Source organism: Schistocerca americana, chromosome 7, assembly GCF_021461395.2.
Source record: "Schistocerca americana isolate TAMUIC-IGC-003095 chromosome 7, iqSchAmer2.1, whole genome shotgun sequence".
In the NCBI taxonomy this organism is placed as follows: Eukaryota; Metazoa; Arthropoda; class Insecta; order Orthoptera; family Acrididae; genus Schistocerca; species Schistocerca americana.
In genome coordinates, this window is record NC_060125.1 from 189827675 (window position 1) to 189844298 (window position 16624).

The 16624-nt window shown below is 44.5% G+C and overlaps 1 protein-coding gene across 1 annotated transcript in view; it reads right to left on the reverse strand.

The window, feature by feature from the left end:
- Positions 1-16624, reverse strand: part of LOC124621815 (ankyrin repeat and death domain-containing protein 1A-like) — a 434679-nt gene that overhangs the window by 213847 nt on the left and 204208 nt on the right. Inside the window, exon 5 of the mRNA XM_047147254.1 lies at positions 13401-13499. Within this exon, the coding sequence (XP_047003210.1) occupies positions 13401-13499 (99 nt within the window). The remainder of the gene's footprint in view (positions 1-13400; positions 13500-16624) is intronic.

The window sequence follows — 16624 nt, forward strand, 5'->3', positions numbered from 1 at the left end:
CGGGATAGGCTACAACACTGTCTCACTCACTTCTCAACCAATGCTTCTCTTTCATGCTCCTCGACTCATAACTGCCGTCTGGTTTCTGTACAAACTGTAAAAAGTCTTTCGCTCCCTTTATTTTACCCCTTCTACACTCGGAATTTCAAAGAGAGAATTCCAGTCAACTTTATCGAAAGCTTTCTCTAAGTATACAAATGCTATAAACGTACGTTTGCCTTTCCTTAAACTATCTTCTATGAGACGTCGAAGGTTCAGCATTGCCTCGAGTGTTCCTAGATCTCTTCAGAATCGAAATTGACTTTTTCTCGACGTCGGCTTCTACCAGCTTTTCCATTCTTCTGTAAAGAATTAATGTCAGTATTTTGCAGCCGTGACTTATTAAACTGATAGTTCGATAATTTCCACACCTGTCAGAACCTGCTTCCTTTGGAAATGAATCTTCTTGAAGTCTGAGGGTATTTCTCCTGTCTCATGCATCTTGCTCACCTGATGGAAGGGTTTTGTCATGGCCGGCTCTCCCAAGGCTATCAATAGCTCTAACTCCATGGGCCTTGTTCGACTTAAAATCCTCATTTTCATCTCCGTCCTCTTCCGTTTCCCTCAAGTACATCTTCCATGTGTAGACCCACTATACACTTCTTCCATCTTTCTGCTTTCCCTTCTTTGCTTAGGACTGGTTTTCCATATGAGCTCTTGATATTCGTACAAGTGGTTCTCTTTTCTCCAAAAGTCTCTAATTTTTCTCTAGGCATCATCTATCTCACCCCTAATGATATATGCATCTACATCTTTACATTTGTCCTCTAACCATACCTGCATAGCCATTTTGTACTTCCTGTCCTTCTCCTTTTTTAGACATTTATATTCCCTTTCTCCTCCTTCACTTATTGAATTTTTATATTTTCTCCTGTCACCCATTAAATATCTCTTGTGTTATCCAAGGATTTCTACTACCCCTACTTGATCCTCTGCTGCCTTCACTATTACATCTCTCAAAGCTACCCATTCTTCTTCTACTATATTCATCCCCCTGTTCTTCTCAATCTTTCCCTAATGCTCCCTCTGAAACTCCCTGGAAGCTCATGTTCTTTCAGTTTATCCAGGTTCCATCTCCTTAAATTCCTGCCTTTTTGTAGTTTCTTCTGTTTTAAACTGTATTTCATAACCAATAAATTGTAGGCACAGTCTACATCTGCCCCTGGAAATGTCTTGCAATTTAAAACCTGCATGCAAAATCTCTGTCTTATCGTTATGAAACCAATCTGAAACCTTCCAGTGTCTCTAGGCCTACTCCACGTACACAATTTTCTTTCATAATTCGTAAACCAAGTGTTAGCTATGATTAAATTATGCTCCGTGCAGAATTCTACCAGGTGGCTTCCACTTTCATTCGTCTCCCCCAAGTCCATATTTATCTACTACTTTTCTTTCTCTTCATTTTTCCTACTATCGAATTCCAGTCCCCCATGACTATTAAATTTTCGTGTCACCTAACTATCTGAATAATTTCTTTTATCTCATCATACATTCCCTCAATCTCCTCCTCATCTGCGGAACTATTTGGCATATAAACTTGTACTGCTGTGGTCGGTGTGGGCTTCGTGTCTATCTTGGCTACAATAACGCGATCACTATACTGTTCATAGCAGCTTATCCACTTCCTAATTTTTTATCAATTGTTAAACCTACTCCTGCACTACTGATGTTTGATTTTGTCTTTATAATATTTATAACCCTCTATTTACCTGACGAGAAATCCTTTTCCTCCTGTCACCGAACTTCAACCATTTCCTTTCTTAAATTTTCTAACCTACCTGCCAGATTAAGGGATCTGACATTCCACGCTCCAATCCGTAGAACGCCAGTTTTCTTTCTCCTGATGACAACGTCCTCCTGAGTAATTCCCGCCCAGAGATCGGGAATATCTTACCTGAGAGGATGCCATCATCATTTAACCACACAGCAGAGCTGCATGTCCTGTTGTTTCCTCTTGCTTTCACCCGTTCCCAGTACCAGCACAGCAAGGCCGATTTGGTTGATGTTACAAGGCCATATGAGTCAATCATGTAGACTGTTGCTCCTGCAACTACTGAAAAGGCTGCTGCCCCTCTTTAGGAACCACACGGTTGTCTGGCGTATCAACAGATACCCCTCCTTTGTGGTTGCATCTACGGTACGACTATGTGTATCGCTGAGGCACGCAAGGCTCCCCACCAACGGCAAGGTTCATGGTTCATTGTGGGGGGGAGGGGTGGACGGGGGAGGGGGGAAGGGGGAAGGGGGGAGGGGTGGAGGGGGAGGGGGGAGGGGGGGTGTATTGCTATGGCGTAAAAGCGTGGCGTTCTGAGCCGTCGCCCTAACGATCGGCGACGCTTCTAAGGCAAAGTGTCGAAAAATGTGAAAAAAAGGCAAGTGTTCAGACGTTCCTGTGACGTGTAAGGTTAGTTAATAATGTCAAATTTGAGCCAAATTTTACTACAACCAGCGCAACACAATCGTAGATGTGCCACAGAATGGGGAGGTCGCTATACTCCCACTGACCCACATTTCTCCTTTTTCTTGACGCCTCTGCGATGGTGACACCCTCGACATCTAGAGATGAAATCTCGCTGTTTTTTACGGCTGGCCAAGGAAAGCATTTCAGATATAGCGCTGCTCAAAAGCGACACGAAAAGGACTCAGGGGTTGGTACAAACAGCATAAATGAAACCAACCCTTCCCATGGTGCGTGATTCTCACACATTTCGCTGGTAAAAATGCAGTTCGCAGTGTTATGAGTAACCGACAACGTTCGTAACAACATTAGACACAGCTAAGACGCCCTTCTCTAGGACATCGTCGAGCTGCAACCAATTGAACTTGATCTGACCCCTTTGGAGTGTAGCGTGATTGCAATTATTGCTGTGGTATAGAGGGGGAGGGAGGGCATTAGGGAGCTTCAAAACCATATGACGAAATCTGAACGTGATTTGAAGCAGAAGTTTACGCTTTTTCAACCATCCTGGTTCGCGTCATCCAGTGGCGTGTACGCAGGTGGGGAGGGGGGAGGCTGGGGCGGGGTGCGACAGAACGACAAAGGGTCCTTCTAAGACTCCCAGTTTGGCAACATCGAGATGCCATCCGTGCAACTTTGTTGGGAACTTTAAAAATGTCGTTGTACAAAGACACCCATTTAGTGATTGCTGTGTTTCGGTGTGACAGGCATTCCTTTCGACAGCCCTTAGATCTGCATTCTGGCAGCAGGCGCTAGTTCAACGGCGTAGCGCCAATCAGCTTAGCTGTGTCGAAATGTTTGCCCGTAACGCCAGAGCCTAGAATTCAGTGGATGGCTGTCTCTGTACGGGGACATTATTAAAACGCCCAAGAAGCGTACGCGGGTGGCAGCGAGGGTGCTGCCAAGTTGGTTGGGGGGAGGTAGTGGGGGGGGGGGGGGGGGGAGGGAGGCGGTGTCTCAGAAGGATCAATTGTAGTTTTATTGCCACGTGTCAATGTTGCACCCTGCCGCGATCACGGCACATAAGGGTGCTGATTCAGGCGTCGTACAACTTTCGTAAAATGGTTCTGAAACTTCCGTAGTGGCTCCACCCTGTATAGCACAGCAAAAATTGCTACCGCGTTACTTTCCAAAGGGGCCAGATAATACTCAGTGAGGCTGCAGCTCCACGATGTCCTTAGAGAAGTGTTGAATCGTCTGGGGCGTATCAGCAGTGTCGATCGAAATCAACCCATTGACTTATTAATATTTTTCCCCATAGTCGACCCTATATTTACTACTTAAATTTATGAATGTCGGCGTATTTCGTCTTACACACTTTTCTGAAAATTATGTAATTTTATAGCAACTCTGTTTAAAACCGCCCTTACTGTTAAGTGATGTGATGTGAAGATAACACGTTTCTGACTCTCATGCTGTGCATCATTTTTCTTCTTCCTTTGTTTGCACATTACAAAATTTCTGGAGCATGTTTCCTTGATGTGATATGCGGGGAGGAGGGGGGGGGGGGGGGAGAGGAGGGCTGGACCTGAAAACGACTGCTTATAACTCGTAAATTATCGAACGAAATCGAGTGTGTTATAGACCGATTTCTGAGCTTTCCAGTGGTATATAACTTGTTAGGCCATATGTTAACAGGGAACAAGAAACACTAAGCAGAAGCTACGGCTGCTCGGCCCGTCTCGTAGCCAGCATTGTAATAACGGACATGAAACCTGGCGGCCGGCTGTGAGCCTATGGGTTAAGAGCTTCGCCCTGCTGCTCATCGCGCTGCAAACTGTCGCTTTCGACTCAGAAATGTGGGGGAATCAAAGCCCCAAGGAAAGGCGTGGTTTCACTGAAGCACTTTGTTGTGTACATAGTTCCGCGTAGTCAGCGCGTACACAACTTTCCCACTAGACCGCGCCCCGCTAAGCACAACAGCGCAGGCGCAGCGCTCGTCCGTCTCCGCACTACGAGATTGCGCTATCTTAGAGACGGACCAAATTCTGCTTCCGCCGATCCGCGTATTAATATGTAACGCAGCCATTGAGATTGCTGCTAACGTAGAACCTTTTCTCCTCGCGGATCACACTCGCGCAGTGATACCTGAACGTGCAAGGTATTATAACGAGTGTACAGACCTCCGATTAGTCAGTCTGCATTTGTCTGCACCAGTCTGTACCAGTCTGCATTAGTCTGTACCAGTCTATAGTCAAGTTTCAGTCTGCACCTAATAAGATTACCATATTCCTGTACATAGCCATGAAGATAATTGTATAGACACTCTGTCAAGTATCAGATATATGTGAGAATAAGATTAACGTACCAAGACCAGAGGAACTTCAGATTGTCAATTGTAAATAGTATCCAGAACCAAGTTAAGTTATTTTTATGCTTGTTATTATTTTAATAAATGTGTTCGAACATTAATAAAGTTCTGTTTAAAGTTGGTTACCGTCACTCTGCTACTCTAAGCGTGCAAGTGGAATTTCTATCGTCTGACCTAACTTCAGAAGATAAACACGCCACGATAAGACTACGAGACAAATTGCTGACACTCGCCTACTTCGTTAGAGCGACAAGACAAATAATCTGATGGTGTGTGTACCGAAGGTCTTACAGTACGCACACCACATACTTTATGCCGCCCCCTGAGACCCTTTCGTGTCGATTATGAGCGTGAAATGTTTTCCACGGCCACTCATAAGAAAGCAGTGTGATTTCAACGCTGGGCGTCACTGTTGACCTCCATCGCAGAGGCGTCAAAAGAAGGCGTGAAATGTGGGTAAGAAAGGGACCGGCGACCTTCCCATTGTGTCAAACGCTGTGGCACTGGACAGACTTGTGAGAATCTGGTGCGACTGTGACATAACTGATCCAGCTTATACGTCACATGAACTTCTGAGGTCTGGCCTTTTTTCCGCATGTGTCGACACTTTGTAGTCTGAAGCATCACCGAGCCCGAGACTGACGTCGCAGGACACCACGCTTTTGCATTATTACAGAGGAAGATCGTAGGCACCTCTGAGCCAAATTTCAAACTTCTGCGTCGCAATGGGGGTCAATTACTGGGTTTCGAAGTAGTGGCCCTTTAGTTATGTTACGCGGTGTATTAAGATGCGGCACATTTAGCAAAAGAAAAATGCCAACAAGCGCAAAGAAGTTAAACCATTCCAATGAAGGCATGCCAGCTCTCCGTGTCGGTCAGCTAAACATGCCATACAAGTAGTAATACAGGGTGAGCGCAAAGTCTTGCCCTGACGGTAAAAATTTAGAACAGAATAACCGTTTGACGTAATAAGTTACATTTGATGCCGTTACATAGGTTAGTGTTACTAGCTGTTGTGACCAATAGATGGCGCTAGTGCTCCACAACACCAACGTCGTCTGTTAGGTCACGTTAGTTGCTGGAGAAACGGCGTCGAAGCAGGAGAAAGCGCAATGTGTGCTTTGGTTTTACGAAACGAAATCTCCCATCAGTGTTCAGCGTAAATTTCGGGCTTCTTATGGGCACAGCCCTCCTGACGTTAAATCAGTAAAGCGATGGTATGCAAAGTTTAACGAAACAGGCAGCGTTGAAGATCGTCCTCGAAGTGGCAGGCCTCGTGTGAGTGATGCAACTGTTGATCGTGTTCGGCAATCGTTTCAACGGTCTCCGTCTAAAACAACTCGTCAAGCATCACGTGAACTTCAAATACTGCAAGCAAGTGTGATGAAGATTCTTCATGAAAAGCTTAGGTTGCATGCTTACAAAGTGCAAATCGTGCAGGCCTTGCAACCGAATGATTTTCTGACACGTGCTGAGTTTGCAACTGAGATTCTAAACAGGGTCGATGGCACTAACGATTACTTAAATCGCATGTGCTTTACCGGTGAATCCACCTTTCATGTCAGTCGAATGGTAAATAGGCATGAAGTCTGTATATGGGGTTCAGAGTCTCCTTATACTACCCAGTCACAGCGAGACAGCGAAAAAGTGAATTTTAGGTGCGGCGTCAAGCATAACAAGGTTTTGAACCGTTTTTCTTCGCGGAAAAATCCATCACCGCTAACATTTACTTAGACGTTCTGCAACAGTTTATTCCCCCACAGTTAGAAGAATATCAACCATGGATAATTTTCCAGCAAGATGGAACACCCCCTACTGGGCTTTGATAGTGCGTGATTTTCTGGATGAAACATTTCTGGATCGGTGGATTGTAAGGAATGGTCCAACACCCTGGCCACCCCGCTCTCCAGACATTACGATAGCAAGGACAGAGTCTTCGTCACGCCAGTTGCTGACGTCGACGAACTGGAGGCTAGGATACAAGCTGCTGTGGGTACTGTGACAGAACACATGTTACGGAACACCTGTCAGGAACTGGAATTCCGCCTCGACATTCTCCGAGCTACCAAGGGAGCAAACGTTGAGGTTTACTAACGTAAGTGGTCTTAAAAAAACTAGTAACACTATCCTATGTAACGGCATCAAATGTAAATTATTATGTCATACGGCTATTCTGTCATAAATTGTTATAATCAGGACAAGACTTTGTGCTCACCCTCTATTTTATTGAAGCACTTGGAGTCGCTTAATGTTTCATAAACTGTGTCCGAAGTAAACAACTTCCTTTTGTTCCAGGGCACTCGTCGAGCATTCACTCTTAAAATCTCTCCCACTTAATCGTATTCCGTAACTACAGGAAGCATACTGATTTCCTAGTAATCAGCAGAAACTTGGTCTCATTTAAGTAAAGACCATCGTTATAATTCCGAAAACGGAAAAAATACACTTGTTCCGATCAGAGAATTTTATTTACTTGTGTTGCACACATAGGACTTCGTATTGTCCATGTCAAATATGAGGACTAGTATTCGGCTAAGCATGCTGCTGTTGGCTGATATCTGCATGCAGGATATGAATATTAATGTACGCTCTACGTGGTAATAAGCTATGCCTGCTAACGGTGTCCGAGATACCCGCCAGAGATGGTTCCTCAATATTCATAAGCAGCACGCAGTCTGCTCGAGATACCCGCAGCTGTCATTATCTGCCGTTTAGTGGTCGATAAAGGGATGCTAGGCTGAAACGCACAGTGTATGTGGCAGAACAAAGCGTGTGTGCGATCGGAGGATATGAGGTTATTAATCATGTCTAAACGTGAATTTGCTATTTATAAAGAGATCTTAATGTAAATTGGCAAATGATTAACTCAACTGATGTTAAAGCAAAACAGTGAGATTACTATGCCATAGATGCTTTATCTTAAACCGTAGTTTATTGCATACGAGCACTGACGTGCGCTGTTCGCACTTCTTTTTAGTGTCACGTAATAGCGTTTGGCAGAACCAACAACTTTCCTTTGTGGAGCCCTCTTACAGGACGTTTCTAAACATTTATAACAAACTTTGGGGAGTGATCGAAATTCTGTCGTTTAGTGTACAAAATACGAGTTTACAGTGTATCGGATGACATTCAGTATTTCCTATAAGATTGTTGTCAGCGGGAAAAATTTTTAAATACACGCAAAGGAAAGGTAGGGAGTATCCCATATGATAATGTTTACAATGTATACACTGTGTTAAAAGAGTGCCACTTATTCATGTAGGGAGTAGTAGCGGTTAGAACTAGAAGTTCGTATATTATAATGATATGTCTGGAAACCAATACATGAAATATGGGCTAAGCAGACAGTAATGGCTATGCTGCGTGTGGTTAACACGCACCCCGAAACTTACTTCAGCCCTTCTTCACAGGGGATCACGCACTCTTTCAAACACACGTGGCTCTATCAAGACTGGGTCACTTGCATTCATCACACACCGCTGTAAAGTCTGCACATTGTCGATGGGCTAGTTTCACACACCAACGCGCTTAAATGTTCCCATATCCAGAAAGACAACGGATTCAGGTCCACTGAAAGGAGAAGCCATGCTACTGGACGTCCTCGCCCACGAAACGTTACTGTCGCACGCTCCGTTTAAAATGCTGTGGTGCACCTTCGTGCGAGAACCACACTTATTGTCTCTCTGGGAGGCTAACGTTCTCCAGTGCAAATGGTAATTTATTGAACAGAAATCGGCACTGCAAAACACCTGTTTATCTGTTTGCTAAAGTGTATACCTCTAAGAAATGTCACTGACAGTTCCTGCTGATACGTTGGTACTGAATCGATTCAGAAGCCCCACATCAATCACGATTCCTCGCGTATACGCACCTTCCCGCACATGAGTATTTTCGTTATTTACTGTGCCGTCCCTCGTGATCCTCCCTCATCTATAAACAAAATTATGGCTGTGAACTGCGGATCGTAGCACAATATCACGGTGGTCTGCTCGTTTCCGCGAAGGTCCGATAAGCACTGGGGATAACCCAAGAAGTGGAAGGCCATTAACTGCAACAGACTACACCTCTCAGGTTGTTGGTAATGCCATTTTGAGAGCGGATCGACGAAAAACATGTGAGGAAACTGCATATGAGGCCAGAAGGTCTGTCACTTCAGTTTACAGAAACATAACAGAAAATATTACATGAATGAAGAGCAGAAAGCAGCTTGCAATAGAATTGCTTCGACTTTACCGAGCAGATGGAGAACAGTTTATGAAAAAAAAATTTGCACTTGATGGGACCCGGATACGAGACTTTTAGCCAGAACTGAAGTCTCAGTCATCACAATGGAAAAGTTCTGACTCTTCACGCCTAAAAAATTCCGCCGCTAACAATTGAAGGTAAAAGGATGACGATCTTAGCGTATGGTATGAAAGGGGTCATAGCTATAAATAGAGTGCCCAGTGACGTCTGTAACAGGCTCGTACTACAAGCTATTTCTGCAAAATGTTCTTCTCCCGGAAATTCGTCAAAGAAGGCCTGGTATACTTGCAGCTGTTGTCCTCATTTTGCACAATAATGCAAACCCTAGATTGCCCTACCAGTGAGAGAAACGCTCGACAAATGCGGATGGGAAAATACTTCCCCAGCCACCATACAGTGCTGTTATGAGTCCACCAGACTTCGATTTGTTTCCCAAATTGAAGGAGAATGTCTGTGAGGAACGTTTTTATACAATCGATGAAGATTCCATTGAGGTGACCCGAATAACCAGACAGCTCGACAATTAAGGTGCCCTACCCGAAATACGGAAGTTGCCAAAGCGATGGGTAGCTGCCAAAAGTAACAATGGAGACTATATTGAATATTTTGTAAAATATTTTCTTCAGATTCAACTTGCAGCCTGCAGAACTTTTGAAATGACTTTCACGGTTGTAGGACGTGCAGAAGACAGTTTGAGACTAGCTGGAGAAATCTAAGGAAAATGCAATCCATCCAAGAAAAAAGTGGCTATTTTGGCCGTTTGTCGATAAATGCTTCTTAGCCTCAGACGTTTACAAAGTAGGCTTAACGGAGGAGACATAGAAGATCCTAAACAGAGCTAATATCTCGTTACAACTTCGTTTAGTAAGACCGTTACAGAGATGCTCATCAGACTCTAACAACAAGCCCTGCAAAAGAAGATATGTGCATCATGGAGAAGTTTACTACTGAAAGTCTCCAAGAGAGGACGGGCTGTATACCACTTCCTCCCGCGTACGTCTCGTGAAATGACCACAACGGGACAATCAGTGAAATTAGAGTTCATACATTCCTCCCACACACCATTCCTGAATGGAACAGGATTTAGGGGGAGGCTATATTGATACCAGAAACTCCCTCCGCCACATACCATTAGATGGCGTGTGGAGTAAATATGCGAATCAAACAATGAAAGCGTATATTCTGCATGGTTTGCGCTCCGTTTCAAGAAAAGCTAGTTTTTCACGTATCTCAATCTCAATGCCCTCATATTTCTCAAGTATCGTGTGTGGCATACAATAATAAGAGTACAATTATGCGAGTTGATTCAGTGATATATGTGGGTTTTGCTTGCAAATATAATTGCTAATAAGGTTCATAGCAAAGAAATGATACATTAAAATGTACTGCCTGATGCCGAAGTTTTACTGCGTGAATAGCCAAAATGTAGCAATTGATACACATTTTTTGTTACTTTCTGGCGAGGGCCAGTGAGGGGAAGTTTCGAAAAGATCTGACTACATGGGCAAAATTTGTTGCAAGCCGCTATGTGCTCTCATCCTTCAATACTGAATCAATATAGTCTACGTAATTTGCGCACCGTCGGTTACTCTGCCTCCAGACATATACACAGTTTTTAACTTTAATAACTGACTTATTGTGTTCCAACTTTAATATAAGATTGTACCTCTTAATGGGAAGGTTATGACAGCATTTTTAAATTTTAAATTTGGTCTATTATCATATGAGATACAGAATATCAAATTTTTGTTGCTCCTGGAAGCAGTCAGATAGGAACCAGGTAGTGGGTCTGTTGACCGTAGCCGGTAAGTAATACTGATTGTGAAAGTTTGTATCTTCACAGAATATTCGTCTTTCTTTTCCATGGTAAAAGTGCACTTCCGAAAGGAAGCACAAGTCCCTACAATACAGGACTTGACACTGATAATGCTATCTCGATACAGGATAACTGCAACGGTTTCAGTTTGCTCCTACCCCACAGCAGTGAAATATATTGCGACAATTTGAGCTAGTTCTAGTTCACTTCCTCTGGCTTCCCATGTGGGAACACTATCGGAGCGAAGTCTCCAAGCAACGTCGCACATCGATTCTGTGAAGAATACATCAAAACATCAAACAGCAGATGTAACAGAGGCTTTAGCAAGTCTGCCTTACGCACGAGTAGGAATAGTGAGACACGAGTTCTCGCTTTTACATTCCGTTTTACATTTAATTTTCCAAGTAACGGTTCATCGAGTCAAACAACCGTGTTTGGCTCTATATTCTATTTCTATTCCCATTACTGTTGTGTTGTGTTACGAAACAGGGCTGAAATCGCAAACAGGAGCCTTAATCTTGCCGATGTAAGATCGTCTAATGCGAAACACATCTACAGACGTACACAACAACTTACGAAAAAACAATAACAATACTCGCCCCATTCATTGTTAGTACTTTTCCTTCATACGTTTCACATGTGGCTCAAAGCGGCGTCTGATTTCACATATTTTACATAAGGAACGAATTAAACATGTCACACATAATGGACAAAGTTTCGAGATTGCAGCTGCATGACGTCGACTTCTTCCCTCGATATTTCGGCTGTCAACCATGCAACCATCTTCAAGTGTGCGTTTAGCTCTGTAGATTGATAGTTCACGTCGCTATACTGAAAATTTGCGTGGAGACGGATGCGTAGAGGCAGCCGCTGCTTGAGCGATGTTTGTTGAGTTTCGTGCCTTCTTCGTGTATTGCTCCACCTAAGCCTCAAAAGTGCGTGCGTAATGGTGATACTACATACGCGATCTCTGAATGCGGGCTCGCGGAGCTAAGATTCAGACGTGAAATTAATAAAATTAACTATCATTAGAAGTGTCATTAGTCATAGAACGTTTCCTTCCTGTATATATTACGCAAATCACTGGTTCCCACGCCTTATACTATTGAAAACCGATAACAGGATTAATCAGATCCTCCGCTAAACGTATATCTACTGGCTCCTTAATTACATAATCCCAGAAGGATTTCGTCAAGGCCAAGATTTCAACGGCAGAATAACCAGGAAAGACTTTGAGGAGAGAGCATCTGATTCGGCAGAACTTAAACCAAAACTCTTTTAACGTTATGTAGATGATAATTTTTGCAGTGTGACCCCATGGTGAAGAAGAACCATCACGCTTTCTGCAGCAGCTGAATTCAGTCACGAGAATATCAAATTTACGATGGAAGTGGAGAAAAACGGCTGCCTGCAGCTTTTGGATGTGTTGGTCTGTCATAATATCGATGGATCACTCGAGCATTCCGTTTATCGTAAGCCCACATATACAGACCCGGTATTTGCAGCCACCACCCATCACAAACTATGGGCATTCTTCGAACATTGGTGCACCGAATACATGTTGAGTCCATTCTGTCTGATGTAGACAGCTTCGCAAAGGCCGTCTCCATGGATAATATCCATATTAGATCAACGCAGTTTTGAGAAGGAAGAAATCACCTACAAAATCAAAAGGAGAAGGAGCGGTTCAAGTCCAGGGGGTGCCTCCCTTACATCGGCAATATTTCGACTAAATTAGACAGAATCTTAAGGAAAGATCATGCCACTTCCTCACACTTGCAAAGACTTACGCGCTTCTTGGTTCGGCGAAGGATGACCCAGGATTGCCGAGAGCTAGAATCTACAGAATACTTTGCCAGTGTGGCGAAGCCTACGTTAGTCAGACAACGCGCACAGCGTGTGAAAGGCGCTTTGAACATGATCGCTAGATGTGCCTTTCACAGCCGTGTAAATAAGCCATAAACCGAGCATTGTATGTCAACAGGACATTCCAAGGATTATTCTTTTCGGTATAAAGTTAGCGAGGTAAACTAGCAGTCTCTAATGTGTGAATTCCTAAGGGATCAAACTGCTGAGGTCATCGGTCCCTCCATTTACACACTACTTAAACTAACTTCTGCTAAGAACAAAGTACACACGCCCATGCTCGAGGGAGGACTCGAACCTCCGGCAGGAGGGGCCGCGCAGTCCGTGACATGGCGCCTTAAACCGCGCGGCCACTCCGCGCAGCCAGTCTCTAGTATTAACCACACACTTGAAGATGGCTCAAGGGCTGTCAGCCGAAATATCGTGGGAATAAGTCGTCATTCGGCTGCAACCCCGAAACTCCATGGAATACACTTTAAGCCGGTAAATTTCGCATATCATGTAATGGACATGTTCAGCAAACATTTTAGCCATACAATGCTTTTACGTAGAGGAGATAGTACACCTACGCTGAAATCTGTCAGACTCACCCGAAGAGTCTAGTGCTCCCTGTAAAGCACAAAGCCTCTCAGCGACTGCTTGGCTATTTTGGTGCCATGACTCACCTTGTTGACGGCGACGAGGCTGGCGCCGCAGTTGATGAGCATCTGGACGGCGTCCCTGTGGCCGTGCCACGCCGCCATCAGGATGGGCCGCATGCCGTACTGTGGACATAAAAGCACCACGTCACCTGTCGTTCTGCCCTACACGTCAGCTCTTATTTTATTTGGTTTTTGGCTCAGTGATTTACGAATTTTCTTGAAATTTACAATGTAAGGATACGCGTACACTGACGGAAAAGAATCGCAGTGCCAAGAAGGACTCGTGCGACGTAAACGAGAGTTGATAGACGTGTTGTGAGTGTGTGGGTTTTATTTTGTGAAGTTGCACAATGGATCGATCCAACAAGTACCCTTTGGCTCCTGCAAGAAACAATTTCCACCTCACACTACCACAGAAGTCAGAAAGACGCTCCTAATGTACCAACAAGAACTGCCTGAAAAACATTCCGCAACAAATATCTTCTGGAGTCGTCCGCTGTAAGGAAAAGACACAAAAATATTCTGTATATTCTTACGTAACTAGTGGAATAGTTTTATATGGGAATATTGCTAATTAATGTAAGAAAAACACTAAACGAACGAAAAATATTATTTACTACAAAAAATTCTGAGAAATGTAGTGAAACTTTTTCTTATAGAATAATAAAAAATTTCTGGGTTCTTTTCGGAACAGTAGATTGCCTCTTGTAGATAGGAATGCTATTATTTTACAAAGTATGGAAAGGTTCTTTTCCCCTTTTCTTTAAGAATGTTATTTACTCGGCAGAATGGATGAGGGCCACGCCTACAAAACTTTAATAACTTTTCTAGGTACGGTCAAAGCTGTCGGATGAGAAATGTAGTGGGGTGTACTGTTAGGGAGGACAGATGGGGCTTACATACGCTGTGGCGCACAATACCTTGAGCTGCGACGACTGCTGCCTTCGAGCCGGCCGAAGTGGCCGTGCGGTTAAAGGCGCTGCAGTCTGGAACCGCAAGACCGCTACGGTCGCAGGTTCGAATCCTGCCTCGGGCATGGCTGTTTGTGATGTCCTTAGGTTAGTTAGGTTTAACTAGTTCTAAGTTCTAGGGGACTAATGACCTCAGCAGTTGAGTCCCATAGTGCTCAGAGCCATTTGAACCATTTTTTTGCTGCCTTCGTCGCTCGTTGCTGACAAATAACACAACTATCTCTTTCTATCTGGATTGTCCTTCGCCAATCAAACTCTCCCTACGCCTTGATGAAGACAAGGACTCCTATCCGCCCCTAGTCTGACTATTCGCGTGGTACACCAGTCAGATAACCATTCCACCGCGATGCCACTCAATCCTCGCTCGCAGGCATTTAACTACTACTGTGTCCGTGTTCACACCGCACAATAAGCGTGGCGGCCAACACAGTGAACAACGCTTAATCGCGGGTGACTCAATATAGAGTGTCACTCCGATTCGCTAACGACAGAGGTACTCTCTAAGTACTGAGGAGAGACTTTGTTCCTCGCTCTTTGCGTACACGTACGAGCGCATTCGCTATCGTTATGTGTTCCCACTCCAAGAGCGACAACGAAACGGCCGCTTTTTCTGGAAAAGTTGCAAGGCTATATCATTCACTGTCTTCCCTCATTCCTCTCACTCTTTGCGTCAGAAATATTCCGCCAATCAGCGTTGCTCTTTTCAACGGGAGAATGGCGTTTCATTTGAGTCGACTAATGCGGAAATCTGTAGCATCTTCGTTAGGTGTACAGTGTCCTCCTGTGAGAACTCCGTAACTACGCAGTCGGTCCGTGAAAAAATGCGTCTTCAGGGCGCTCCCACACAATGTAGCGGAATTTGCTTTTAAGTCGAACACGAGGGTCGTCATCCCTTCGCTCCCGCAAAAGCTGTCTTTTTTCTGGGCCGTCGCTTCGGCCAAAGTAGGTATGTTGTTAACCCACCCCTCTGAAGGGACAGTCTTCCCAGCGGGCTGGTTTCCTCTTTAGACCGAAAATTCCTGTGCCCGTCATGTTGTGTACGCCAGCCTCGACTTTTTCAATCTCGGTGCGCACTTGCAATTTACTTATTAAATTTGCATATCACTTACATGAATTCACACAAAATTGACTCTACCTTATCGAGCTTCGGTTCGAATGAAGCGTCTTCATGTGCAGAATACAATTGTGAGGATGGAATCTGTAAGAAATGAAGGTCAGGAGACCACGCCACCTTACAATGTTTCAACTGCTAAAAGATGATGTAGCGCCACAATCAGTATCAAGTCAGGTTTGTTTTAGATACCCGTTGTAACGGCCGTCAGCGGTAGTTACCTTTCAGATTGGACGTGATGAGTTGATGCCAATAAATAATGTCTTTAAGGCGCCAAAGATGCCTTTAACGACACCTCATTGAGCTTCATCGAGGTCTTGTAATAGGACTACGAGAAACTTGGTGTTCCTTTTGCAATATTTCAAAAAGACTCGGCAGAAACGTCGCCACTGTTCACAACTGCTTGCATCGGTGCTCTCGAGAAGGTACTGCCGCAAGAAGACCGTGCTCCAGACGTTCACTTGGCATTATCGAGAGAGGAGACCATCGTGTTTGGCATATGGCTCTGGTGCATCATACTGCTTGTGCAGCAGCAATCTGACCAGAGGTTGGCAAAACAGCGAGACAAATAACTGTTACAAATACTGTTACTTCAAGGACAGCTCCGAGCCACATGTCCTGCAGAATTCATTCCACTGATCACAAACCACCGCCATTTGCGACTTCAGTGTTGTCAAGTGGAAGTTCATTGGTGGGCAAAGTGGAAGTCTGTTTTGATTTCTGATGAAAGCTGGGTCTAACGCTGTGCCAATGATGGCCGTTTTTTGGTTAGATGGAGGCCAGTTGACGGCCTGCAACCAAGCTATAGCCTCAGGTGTGATTTCGGACGATTGCAGGAACGACGGCCGGAATGGCCGAGCGGTTCTAGGCGCTACAGTCAGCGCGGTTCTAGGCGCGACCGCTACGGTCGCAGGTTCGAATCCTGCCTCAGGCATGGATGTGTGTGATGTCCTTAGGTTAGTTAGCTTTAACTAGTTATAAGTTCTAGGGGACTGATGACCTCAGATGTTAAGTACCATAGTGCTCAGAGCCATTTGATTGCAGGAACGCTCTCGTGGTTATCCCACGCACCCTGGCTACGAAACTATACGTCAGTCTGGTGATTCGACTGTTCATGGATGGCAACATTGCAGGAGATGTTTCCCAACAGGATAGCGCTCGCCCAA